Source organism: Epinephelus fuscoguttatus, linkage group LG6 (assembly GCF_011397635.1).
Source record: "Epinephelus fuscoguttatus linkage group LG6, E.fuscoguttatus.final_Chr_v1".
NCBI classification, from domain to species: Eukaryota; Metazoa; Chordata; class Actinopteri; order Perciformes; family Serranidae; genus Epinephelus; species Epinephelus fuscoguttatus.
In genome coordinates this window covers 3,526,441-3,540,264 of record NC_064757.1, presented here as the reverse complement: position 1 = coordinate 3,540,264, position 13,824 = coordinate 3,526,441, and the positions used below count along the sequence as shown (strand labels likewise).

Genomic DNA, 13,824 nt, shown 5'->3' with positions numbered 1-13,824 from the left:
GTCAATTCCCATAGACCCCCATGTTAAAATGCCCAACTTTAGAGCAGAAATAAACATGTTTACAGCCTAGTACAAAAAATGGTTTTGGTCTCTATAGTTAATTTCCCCTTTCATGACAACTGTGGGGGGGGGGAATTTTTTCTAACTCTTCCGTTTAAATGTTATTAAGGTTTGAAATTGCGCATAATTAAGAGCGTGGTCACTTTGATTGACAGGTCGCGCCATCACGGGTGGCAAACTATCACGCTAACTAGCCGCTGGCTCTGCTGTGCGGAGCTCGGAGGAGCTGAGCTCAGACTCGGCCGTCTGCTCGGCGTCATCTCAGCCAATTCATGTCCATGTTCAAGGCATTGAACCTGTCCTCTCAGCCGTGTTTGCGCCTTTTGGATATTTTTTCAGGCAAATATTGGAGTAATATGGCTTGCTGTTCGATTAATTATACCAACAGACCGTCCAAGAATTCTGTGCTCCAGGTTTTTCGGTAAGTGAAATTCGGAAATTCTAGTATTATTTTATTTATGTTTATATGTTAGCACTAATTAGCGGGTATCGGTGTCTGCGGTCACTACGGTCACCACCTAGCTTGTCAGCAGCGTGTATCGGTGTCTGCGGTCACCACCTAGCTTGTCAGCTTATATTATTAAGCCTTTATTTAATACATGTAAAATCACGTTGATACCGGAGGTCTCATTTTCAAGTGCGACCTGTATCACAGCAGCAACATCCACATCAAGTTACAGAGCCACAGACAATACAACACAAGCTTAGCTCGTTAACTAGCTAACCAGCCAGCTAATGGTTAGCCTTCAAGCAAGATGCCAGTCCGGGGATGCATTGAAGTCAGAGCCTGACAGATAAGTGTTAGGATTTAGGCATTTAGGGAGAGAATATTTTGAACAAAAGGCTGAGGCTGTGTGAGGTTTGAAAATAAAGGTCCACCACGTTAGTTAGCTAACGTGATGCAATGTTAACGTTGTCATATGAGCAGTGTGACGTTAACATAACATTAAGGCTATACTTGTGTAACGTTATGTAAATTAAAAAGTGGCGAACTGTGTGAAATTACAATAAGGTGTGTAACGTAATTAAAAAAACTAATGTGACATTTGACTGTCACATATAAAATATTAAGAAGACTAGTGTACGATATAGGCCTGTAGTTACACAACAATAGATAATGACAGAATATGAGGACTGTGATGGCCACCACCTTTTTGTTTTGCTAAAATAAATTGATTATGATCTGTTGAACATTGAAGTAATTTAAGTTGTATTGTTTGCAAGTAAAGGTGTCTGTGAAGTAGGTATCCTAACACATATCACTTTTAATATCTGTTTGTCTGTGTAAAGTTTTCCTCTAGGTGACCCAGACAGACTGGACCAGTGGACACTCAACACGAGGAGACAGAACTGGACTCCAAACAAGACTTTCATCTGTGCAGTGAACACTTTGAGAGTCATCACTTCAGCACTGACTCCAGGATAAAGACACCTTTTTTTATACAGTACCTCACAAAGAGTCAAGAAACTTATTAGTTTAAAATGATGAATTATTGTCCATAATACATTTAAATGCATTACATAAATTACTAATTGTCATACATTACTAAGTACTCGATTAGGGCACAGCTTGCTCTGTACTATTACTAATAAGGTGAAATTACTGACACACCAGTGCAGTTTAGTGTTCCCATGATGCAAAAGGCCAAATGAAGATTTTATCAATGAAGGAACATGACATGTATTTACTGACTTTAACATTTTAGTGCCTTTTATGCAAAGACCCTTTATCAAAGTGAGAATTACTACCTTTTTCCCCACACACAGTCTGTGAAAAACCAATGGAAAAAATATTCTCATAATGAGACAGCTGAACATAGCATGATTCCACAATGGCAGTGAGCTTTGAGAACAGTTCAGTTTCCTTTTGATAGCAACAATTATTTTAATGTGGATGAATTGCATACTGTACATTCATACTCCAGTTGTCTTGATAGTACAGTTAAATTTAAATTTTCTATCTGTGTTTTTAACCTGTCATCTTTCTCTCATGTAGGACACTTGAGGAAAGTTACAACGCCTCGACCAATGTGATATTTACTCCACAGTAAAGAGGTTGTTTCACAAGAAATTAAGATTTTGCAAATTATGACATTGGGTCCTAATCCATATGTTTTATAATTACTGTTATAAATCTTTTCATTTATTTCATGTGTACTTTTTGTAACCTTTTAATAGTGATGATTTCATGAATACAAGCTTTGACTTAATTTTGTTAAACTGTTTGTGTAATGGTTATAACTTTTGCTATATAAAATGGATCAGACAAAATTTACTTTAGAGTTAAAGCAAATTTTCTGAAAGCTGTCTTTCATCAGTGTCCTGTGATGATTGGAAATATAGTGGTGATTTAAACCATTAACAAAATATAATCGTTATTAATGGCATCTTAATGTTTTCATTTATGTCTTAACATTTACCCAAGTTTGCATTTATCTTAGCAGAATGTAAAAAAAATGAATAGCTGATGTTATGTGCTGGTTTTGTTTGGACATTTCTTTAAGACAAATGAAGAAAATTCACTGAGAAACAATTCTCCTTTTGTGGAAAAACAAGGAAATATCTGCACACTGAATAGTTTTAAGTCCCGTAGGAGGTATTATTTATTTGTGACGCTGTGACATATGAGAAGGTTCTGTGGGTATTGCTCGGTATTGAGGCTTATATAGTGAGGATAAAAAAAACAACAACACATTGATTATCTTTCTGTTTGCCTCACTACAAAAAAGTCACAATACCTTTGCCTTAGGAAGACCCTCTCAGAGTTGGCAACATAGCAAACAAGTGATACCTCCTTGGGGGCTTCAAAACTATTGTGTCCAGCTAATTCTTTGTTTTTCACTTTGAGCCCTTTTATCCAGTCACATTCTTCTGTGTTAAAACTAGACTTCTAACAGAGCAGCAAACAAAGGTTACTCTCCAAAATCTTCTCAGGCTCTGCTGTTGGGTGTAAGGTGCTTAGTTATCTTCAAGTACAAAGTTAAAATAATCAGGCCCACACAGAAATGGACTGCTTAATTTTTTGTCAGTGACAATGTTAAACATTAATGCTTTATGTTTTATCTGTAGTGTATCATTTCTTTGGCCTTTCAATTGACAGTCAGATTTGATTGTGAAATACAACATTCAGTCAGTAGCAAAGACAAAAGGAGTGCAAATATAAATAGAATTTATTAGTTATAGATGAATATCAAAAACTCAACATTAGCCATGACAGCCTGGGCTATGATCAAGCCTAACAAAATGTGTCCTAAAGCCCAAATTCAAAAGCAGTGACACTGCCAACTGTAAGCAGTTCACTGTGTTTGGAGGTGGTCTTTAAGACAATTAACTAATTTACTTAAAAACATATAATTTCTAACTGTAAACACATTTCCTGGCCTTATCAATCTTTGCTGGATTGCCACCAGCCTCCCACCTGCACCTTTGGACCAATGAAGAAAATATTATCTTAATGCCAGGATGCTGGAGGTGAAGCTGGTGCAGGTCCTCCTTCATCATGCTGATCAGCTAGTCACTGCCGCCACAGTGGATGATGAGGACATCTGGTGCTGCTCTTCCTCGCAGGGAGTGGGAAAAGAAGGAGAAAAGGCCCACTGCAGTCCACCCCAGCCAAACCAGCAGACACGGACGCCCGGCAGTAGGCATTAAGAAGGTGACTCCCAAGGTCTCTGCAGCTCTGTGCATATGAAAGTTTTTTTTTTTAAGATAACAGCTGAATCATTGTTTCAAGGTTTGTTGTATAACGTTAGTTTCAGCTAAACTCAACTTACCTCAAGTTTCGTGAGGGAGCTGGCAGGGCTAGCCAAAGTAGCGTAGCTTCTTAGCCTAGCTTGTTAGCCTTAGCTAACTTAGCAGCGCCGAGCAAGGTGGGCGTGTTTAAACAACCAGGCTTCCTTCGGCCCGCCTCTTTGCCCATTTTTGATTATCCGGGAGTTGGGTGGAGTCAGGCACTGCCAAGATGGCGACGTCCAGAGCGGAGTATTTTGAGCTTCAAATCCACTCTTCAGAAACGGATGGATGACGTCACGGTGACTACGTCCATTATTTTATACAGTCTATGAATGGGTAACGTAACTGATTCAGAACACATTTAAACACAGTTTTCTTTGGCTTATGGCCTTAAACACATTGTCTCATGGCATGCTGGGAAACTTCACCCATTTAGCTCCAACACACCACAATATGTTATGTGTACAATGATAGTGTTGTTTATGGGCCTTAAACTAATAAGGTGAAATCTGCTATATAAATTTTAGTCAAATTATCTCACAACTCAAAAACTATTAACTTGACATAAAAAAATGATGGAGGGATGAGTTTTTGTGTCAAGTGAACATAACTTTTTTATGTCATTTTGACAATCCAGGACATCAGTGTACACTTAACATTAAAATTTTGTGTCATGAATGGAATGGGATTTACGGTGCACTGAGTTAGCTGCTAACAAGAGTCTGTTGCTGCACGGTGGCTCGTTACTTGGCTCAGGGTGTGTGTATGCTACTGTGCTACTGCCATAGTTCCTAACAATTGTCCATTATTTTCATATGAGCTCCTTCAGTGAACACGCCCCCAGCATCTCTTTTTTTTCACAATTTTGAAACCTATTATTCAATTGGTGATTTTTATAATCTTTCTAATTTGGCTGGGTGGTTAATGACACATTTTTCTATGGTATGACAAAATCATTACACATACTTTTTTTGCTTGTTGCTTGCTTTACCTGGACTTTAAAGAGGGTAATCTGGATTCGCTAAAATGGTCAATGGTTAATGGACTTGTATATGTATAGCACTTTTATAGTCCTCTGACCACACAAAGTCCTTTTACACACCCTTTCACACACACAGGCCGAGGCTACCATACAAGGTGCTATGTTACTCCATTAACCATTGACAAACACTCACACACACTATGACATGCTGATTGGAGGAGCCAGGGATCAAACCTCTGATATTCAGATTAATGGACAACCTGCTCTACCTCCTTGTAGGAGCCGCATTTAAATTTATTTGTATTCACATAATTAATTTTTTTTCTCTCTATTGGTTTGGCATGGTACATGGCGGAGAGAAGGCGGGTGACAGCAGACACCATCATTGACCTCAGCTTCAGCTTCACTACAGCCATAATAACATGGGTGGAACCTGCAAATGCTACAGTTAAAATCACTGCATCATGTCATGTCATGTATTTTTTTTGTTTTGTTTTGTTTGCCACAGTGAATGCTAAATATTCTATGTAATGATTATTGGAAAGAAGGCTGCGAGTCTGACACACTGCACCTGCACTCTCCCTGTGGTAAGAACAAAGGAAACTGGAATAGGGGTTAAAGGAAAAAATCAAATCTTGAAGTTTTTGCCACTACACTCTCAATGAACACTAGACATTTGACAAAGAAGGGTGCTGCTCACTACTAGTGATTTACAGTTTCTTATGTTTGGATGTCATAGATCTTCCTGCAACTGTCTCACTACCACCTGTAGTTTATTTAAATGTTTCTGCTATAAGAAACTCTTTTTGCCATATGACAAAATCATTACACATACTTTTTTTGCTTGCTGATTGCTTTACCTGGACTTTAAAGAGGGTAATCTGGATTCGCTAAAATGGTCAATGGTTAATGGACTTGTATATGTATAGCATAGTATGCTTAGTATGCTTAGTATGCTTCTTGACTATTTTCAGTATACTCTATTTTGTCACTTATTCAGTGTGAAACACAACAGATTTAAAACCTGCCTAGATTATCACAGCTTTGCAAGCTCACTGATTACAAGCACATGCAACAGCTGTCGTGAGAACTTCAGTGCTGGTCCTTGTGCTGACTCCTGCAGTCAGTGAGAATGAATAGTAACAGGGACAGGACACTCTGTGGGGTGCCACTGGAGGAAGAGCAGCTCAGTTTATTTTGTTAGGGATAAGAGTAGAAGAGCAGATAAGAGGTCTCTCCTACCTGTGAAGCCGTCTGGACACACACACTGGTAAGAGTTGATCAGATCGTGACAAGTTCCTCCATGCTGACATGGACCAGACTCACAATCATCCACATTGATTGAGCAGTTGTCTCCTGCCAGCGGAACATATTAATGAGATTCAGATCCATGTCCTCATCACTTCATTGCAAGCTAAAAGGGCAATCTATCAAGAAACTGAAGGGGTGTTGTTGTGAAGAGGCTTACCAGTAAATCCTGGCAGACAGTGGCAGATGAAACCAGCTGCCTCTTCATAGCTGAAATTGGCATTGCTGAGTTCAGGCAGCATTCTGTAGTTCAAGATATCTGAGCGCTGGAAACACTGGCCACCATTCTCACAGGGATGCTGGTCACATTCATCTACATCCAGCTGGCAGTTCTCTCCCTTGTAACCTGGACATACACAGAAAGACAAATACATGTTTAAAGGACAAGTCTGCCTTAATACAACACTCGCATTAAAAGAATTAATGCTCACTGTATTTTTTCATTTTATTTTATCCATATAGGCCATGAAGTGATCCCATCCTAACTTACATTAGATAAGAGGGTGACACCAAGATCCTCCAATTCCATAGATCTGATTCAAATTCCCTGTAAGCAATGTATCGCAGGCCCCACTCCAACAAATTTAAAACTAGCTGTATTTAATGTCAGGTCTCTAGGTAATAAGTCACTTGATCTTATGTTTTTAACGGAGATTTGATTGGACAACAAGAATGGAAATGTTGCTCTTACTGAATCCACTCTACCAAATTTTAGATTTGAGTTTGAAGCACTACAGAAAAAAAAGAGGTGATATCTGTGCCTTTTTCAGAGATAGATTTCTTTGTGAGAAGCTATAATTTTGTGAGTTCTCATCATTTGAATATGTGTCATTTAAAATTTGTGTCATTTAAAATAAGCTGCCTAAATACTCTCCAAATGTTCTTGATGCTTTTACTGAGATGCCTTCAATTATTTGTACTAAATTGGACTGTGTAGTCATTACTGGTGATTTTAATGTTCACATGGATAATATCTGTGAGAAAAATGCCACAGAAATTGAGTTACTAATTACTAAAGGTGTTAATATTTCAAATGTCACTGTGCTTGATGTTGCTCTATCAGATCATTTCTATGTATTTTTTGATCTGTCAATAACTCCCAAAATTACCCATGGATCAGCAAATGTTGAAAAAATATACTTTAATGAGAACACCGAAACACTTTTCATGGCAAACATCAAATTTGAATCTGCCACAATTTCAAATCAAGTTGATGATCTGTTGAATTCCTGCAACTCTCAAACTGCAAATGTCATTGATGCCATTGCTCCTGTTAAGGTGAAATTAATCAGTTATAAGCAAAAGGCAACATGGATAAACACTCATTCTGCAAGGGTCTAGAAAAGTGAGTGCCGGAAAGCAAAATGAAAATGGCGTAAATCAAAGCTCCATATTCACTTTAAAATCTACAAAGATCAAATTACCTTGACAAGTGCAAAGCAGTCATTTTTCTCTGAGATCATCAACAAAAAGACTAACAACTCATATGTTATTTGCTACTGTAGACAGATTAACTAACCTTCCGGTTGCAGCCTTTTTTAATAACAGGGTTCACAACATCCTCAATCCATCCATTCATCCATCCATCCATCCATCCATCCATCCATCCATCTTCATTTGCTTATCCAGGGCCGGGTCATGGGGGCAGCTGGCTGAGCTTGTTCCCAGGCCAGACGAGATATGTAATCCCTCCAGTGTGTTCTGGGTCTGCACCGGGGCCTCCTACCAGTGGGACATGCCCAGGATACATCCAGCGGGAGGCGCCCAGGACGCATCCTTGTCAGATGCCCGAACCACCTCAACTGACCCCTTTGGACGCGAAGGAGCAGCGGCTGTACGCCGAGCTCCCTCTGGATGTCCGAGCTCCTCACCCTATCTCTCAGGCTGAGCCCAGCCACCCCACGGAGGAAACTCATTTCCACCGCTTTTATCCGCGATCTCATTCTTTCGGTCACTACCCAGAGTTCCTGACCATAGGTGTGGGTTGGGACGTAGATGGAACAGTAAATCGAAACCTTTGCTTTGCCCGCATCACTGCAGAAGCTGCACCAACCCGCCGATCCATCATACACTCCATTCTACCCTCACTCGTGATCAAGACCCAAAGATACTTGAACTCCCTCACTTGAGGCAGTAACTCTCCTCCAATCCAAGAGGGCAATCCACCGGTTTCAAACAGAGAACCATGGCCTCAGACTTGGAGGTGCTGACTTTCAACCCAACTGCTTCACACTCGACTGCAAAACGCCCCAGTGCATGCTGGAGGTCACCGTGTGATGGAGCCAACAAAACCATATAATCTGTGAAAAGCAGAGATGCAATTCTGAGGTCTCCAAACCGGACCCCTTCCTCCCCCAGGCTGTGCCTCGAGATCCTGTCCATGAATATCACAAACAAGATTGGTGACAAGGGACAACCTTGGCGGAGGCCAACACCCACCGAGAATGTGTTCAACTTTACACCAAGTATGTGAACGCAGCTCTCACTTTGGTCATACAGGGACCAGATGGCTCGTAGCAGCGAGCCTGACACCCTGTACTCCCGTAGTACCCTCCTCAAGACCCCCCAAGGGACGCTGTCGTAAGCCTTCGCCAGGTCCACAAAGCACATGTAGACTGGATGGGCAAACTCCCACGACCCCCTCCAGCAGCCTCGCAAGGGTAAAGGGCTGGTCCACTGTTCCACGGCCAGGATGGAATCCGCATTGTTTCTCCTGAATCTGAGGTTCGACAATCGATCGGAGGCTCCTTTCCAGCACTCTAGAGTAAACTTTACCCAGGAGGCTGAGCAGTGTGATACCCCGATAGTTGGAGCGCACTATCTCCTCAGTGCCGAAGAATAAAGTACCATCAGCAGTCTTCCCAAAGTAACGTGTTAGGTATGACAGAATTTAAGTCCATCACTGACAAAACACTGGAAGAAATTGTCTCTAGTCTCAGTTCTTCAACTTGCTGCCTTGATGTTTTACCCACTTTGGGTAAAACTGTGCTGAGCAGCCTGGCCAAACAACTAACTTTGATGTAGCGTTCACACCGGGCGCGAGTGAAGTGAATTACTCGCTGGTAACGCGAGTAACGCACCGCGCGTAATGCGTGAGTTTTGACGCTGGACCTTTTTGTTAATTCTCGTTATCGTGTCATTCGCACGAGTAGCGTGGAAGCCGGCTGTGCTCACTGGAGCTAAGCTAGTGCTAATGTTCATAGTACAACCATTCTGCAAACTAATTAAAGACACATATTTACACAACTTACCAAGTAGACCAGTCTCGCGGCGACTTTCACCCAAGCCTGCTCCTTTTTGTTGCGGTCACTGTAGAGTAGACACGTTGTATCATATAGCTACGGGTAGCCACTGACGACCATGGCTGAGATAACCACCATCGCTGCTTTGTACCTGCTCTGGAAGTCCCAGATGCGTCGGAGGGCCAAACGCCGTCGTTTCCGGGTTCACCCTATCCTGCAGAAGCGCATCCAGCTTGGCGAGTTTCACCACCTCCTCCAGGAACTCCGTCTGGATGATAGCCACTTTCAGCGGTACTTCAGGCTGACCACAGTTTGAAGACCTGTTGGCAAGGGTTGGCGCCAGGATCTCCCGGCAGGACACCAACTACAGGTGCTCCATTTCAGCTGTGGAGCGTCTGTCCATCTGTCTCCGGTGAGTAGCAGTTTATTGTTGTGTCAACAACTGGATATTGTTGACACACGCCAGTGACGTCGGGAGAATCTCAATGCTGATTGTCTTTCGCGGCACAGTGTCACGTGAATTCGCCTCAAAAGTTCAATATTTTCAACTCGAGCGATGAGGCGTTGGACGCGAATTTCGCGTCTATTCCGCCACGCTAGACACGTCTATCGCGTCCATCGTGTCGCGCTAGACGCGTCCATCGCACCGCCCGGCGCAAATTCGCATCTAATTGTGTCTTTGCATTGACTTTGTATGTAATGTAATCTTTGTATGTGTGTAATCTTGATTTGCGAATTCGCGTTTGGTGTGAACGCAGGTTTATAGTTAATGTCTCCCCCCAATCTGGCACTTTCCTAAATGCTTTGAACTGTAATGCCACTGTACTGAACAACTATCGGCCTATTTAAAACTTACCGTTTCTAAGGAAACTCACTGGAAAAAGTTGTCTACTAGCAACTTAGCAACTTTTTGAAGCTGAACAATTGTTCTGATAGCTTTCAGTCAGGTTTTTGGCCCCATCACAGCACTGAGAATGCACTCATAAAGGTTATAACTGACATTCGCCTGAACACTGATTCAGGCAAAGTCTCTGTTTTAGTGCCGTTTGATTTAAGCACTGCTTTCAACACAGTGGACCACACCAGACTCTGTGGAACTGTCCTTGAATGGTTCAAATCATATCTTCATGACAGAAAGTAAAGAAAGTAAATAACCTTTTGGCCTCTAGTTTCGCAGACGGAGGCGCAGTGCACCTGCGCTTCGCCAACTGGGTGTGGCCAGGCGGATTTTGCAAGTTAGGCACACCATGCACGCTGGCGCAGCTACTCCTCTTTCCCACCTCCGTCCCTCCTACCTGCACAAGTCAGAAAGAGGGAGGAGAGAAGGCGTGGAGTGGGTTTTACACACAACACACCAATCAAATGAGCCCCTCTCCTCGCCCTTAAATGCGCCGCGCGAAGGCGTAATGAGAGTTTACTCAATTTGCCATGGCAGAAGAGAGCAGCAGCATTAGACGGCCAAACTTCTCCCAGGAGAAAACTGATGTTATGGTCTGGGAGGTCCAAGCTTGCAGTGTCCGAATATACGGAACTGTGAGCAGACCTCCACAGGCTGATGATGCAAAGGTAGCCTGGGAGGAGGTCACCACAATCGTAAATCAATGTTGCATTTCTCTCATGTGGGCGCGTGCGCTCGCTCTTTCTCTCTCGCAGTCTCACTCTGTTTCTTTTCTTTTGACTTTTCTAAGATGACAGATGCTGAATATATACTCCCTATCTGATGCTGTGGCTGTTTGTGGTTGGCTGAGAGGGATGTGAACTCATTAGTTTGCAGCTGTGTTAATCAAATCAGGTTGGGTTTCCATTACGCGTGCCAAACGGTGCCAATCCCCTTTGATCTGACATGAGATGTGACGGGACAGTTGATATAATTTATGTGCTGATTCCAGATAGTTGCATTGAATAGTGTTTTTTGTGGGTATTTATTGCATCGTTAATGTGCCTGACATTCTGGAAACCTGCCTGTGAGGTTTTGGTGACATATGCGCACTGTCCACCGGTCAGCCAAACTTCCACTTATACCGGCTGCGTTCCGCCTGCGCTGACAGTAGACCTGGTTTCAGCTGGTGAGCTTTTAGCGCACCTTCGACGAATCCTTTTGGCACGAAACTGTCACTGTGCCAAGCTGGATCTGTCGACACCTCGCCCTGCTGCGTCACCACACCCATCTCAGTGCACCTCGGTCTGCCAAGCTACCAAACTGAGCGCGCCTTGGGTTGCGCTGCTCGAAACTAGCTCTGGTTCGCCACCCTGCGCCACCCAACGCCACGCCGGGAAACTAGAGCCCTTTATCTCTGCACCTCTTGTCTGCACTTTTGCTATTATTTATAGTGATTTTTTAAAAATGTAAATAATTTAATAATAATTTTACCATTTATATCTTTTTTCTCTTTGGTCTTTTTTGTATCCTTTATTGTGTTTTATATTTTATTGCTCTGTAAAGCATTTTGAATTGGTCTTGTGTATAAAATGTGCTAGACAAATAAAGCTGCATAGCCTTACCTTGACTTACGCACACAAATATACCAACACAGTCCACACATACACTGTTGTTAGCTAGCTGTAGCTAATATCTGAACTGTTAGCTGTGTTGGCTATTTGAGTCTAACAAACACATGCTGAATGAACACTTCAGCTCTGTCTGATTAAAGCAAGCTGCAAATTTACATTTTGTCAGAGCAAGCAGGTTCTACTGACAAAACTGCATCTGACTACCTGGACGCATCCCTCTGACACAGCTGGTATGATGTTTCCTCCTCACTAGATTTGGTTACATTTAAAACCATTTAGCAACTTATTTAAAGAAAAAACAACCAAGTAACGAACTACTTTTTTGGCAGACCTTTATTTTTCCCCACAAAATTTGCATAGTTTTCAAGAATTTACAAGAGTTCATTCCAGTTTCCACAGTCTACCAGTGATTCCCAACTGGTGGGTAATGGGTCCATTCTAAATGGACTGCAAGTTGTCACGTCACGTAAAATCTGTTAAGTTAAAGTCACTCATGTCTAGTCTCGTCTTGCACTTCCTGTTTTATTTTGTACTCACCTTTTCCCTCTCATTTCAGACCCTGACTTCATCCCTTTGTGTGATTTTCCCACCACTGTGATTGTCTCCCTGCTCTCTGGTTGGTCTCACCTGTGTTCCCCCTATCTCATGTATAAATAGTCCTTGTCTCCCTTTTCTTGTGTCAGTTCGTCTTGTCATGTTGATCAGGAGAGTACTGTCTAGCGTCCAAGCCATCCATGCATGTTACCAGGTTTTTGTTTCAAGTCTTTGTTTTGTTTGTAAGCCTTTGTGGATTCAGCAGTCCTTCCAGAAAAATGCAGAGTTTTTTTTGTGATTGTTGCGGGCAAAAATCCTTGATTATGCGGCACGTTTTCTTAAAAAATATGATGGAATATGCGGGATATTTTGCAATTTCATGCAATGAAATTGCGGGAACTTGCAAAAATTGCGGGAACTTGTAAAAATTACGGGAACTTGCAAAAATTGCAGGAACTTGCAAAAACTGCGGTTTGATGAAAAGGAAGAAAAAAGTGATTCCCCCAACACCCTGTTCTCACTAGGCTACTACCTTAATGTAGTCATTTCTAATTACTTCCTATGATAAGCAAGCATACTACATCACAGAAAGTACAGGGAATATTTAAGTTCTCATCTTGTTTTATTTCAGACCTTAATAAACACATGGCTCTAACTTAGAAAACATTGCTGAGTCAAACAAGTTCTGTAGCTAGAATATGCTACAACTTATGTAAAAATAAATAAATAAAATATATATTATGTCATGAAGGCTATGGAGAGAGATCTGTTTTTGCGCACCCGCTGGTTAAGCGCTTTTTGAAAGGAATCAGGCGACAGAGACCTGTCACGCGCTCTTTGGCACCGCAGTGGGATTTACCCCTGGTGTTACGCGCTCTGAAAGAACCTCCCTTCGAGCCTCTGTCACAAATCTCTCTCAAACTACTGTCATTAAAGACAGCACTTCTCTTAGCCCTGACTTTGTAAGAGAGTGAGTGATTTATGTGCGCTTTCAGTCTCCCCGTCTTGTCTCGTTATCAGAGATGACAGGAGCACAGCTACTCTGAGGCCGAATCCCACATTCATGCCTAAAATCATAACCAGCTCTTTTAGATTGAGAGTTATTTCACTGGAAGGTTTCTTCCCTCCTCCCCACAGGAGGAGAAGAAAGCGCGCTCTGTCTCATTACGTGACACAGCAAGCCTCAGAGAGACACAACAGTTGTTTGTACTGTTGTGCCGTACAAGGATTTATAACAAAGGCCTACACTTTATCCATAAACTTTTGGGCCTACATGTAACAATCAAAGCCTGAGACCACATGCTGGCGCCCAAAAGAACAAAGGAATCAGTCAACCCCCTTTCTCTGTGTGAATCGGCTGATTCAAACCCCAACACAGCACCCCAGCTGACCAGCAGAGGTCCCTTGAAATACACAGCTCCCATTGAGTGAAATCCGCCACAGCCAACCCCGCAC

General features: G+C 42.2%; 1 protein-coding gene across 1 annotated transcript in view; it reads right to left on the bottom strand.

The window, feature by feature from the left end:
* Nucleotides 1-13,824, bottom strand: part of LOC125890228 (protein crumbs homolog 1-like) — a 113,257-nt gene that overhangs the window by 42,201 nt on the left and 57,232 nt on the right. The window contains exons 5-6 of the mRNA XM_049578758.1: nucleotides 6,243-6,428; nucleotides 6,017-6,130 (exon numbers count right to left, since the gene is read on the bottom strand). Of these exons, the coding sequence (XP_049434715.1) occupies nucleotides 6,017-6,130; nucleotides 6,243-6,428 (300 nt within the window). The remainder of the gene's footprint in view (nucleotides 1-6,016; nucleotides 6,131-6,242; nucleotides 6,429-13,824) is intronic.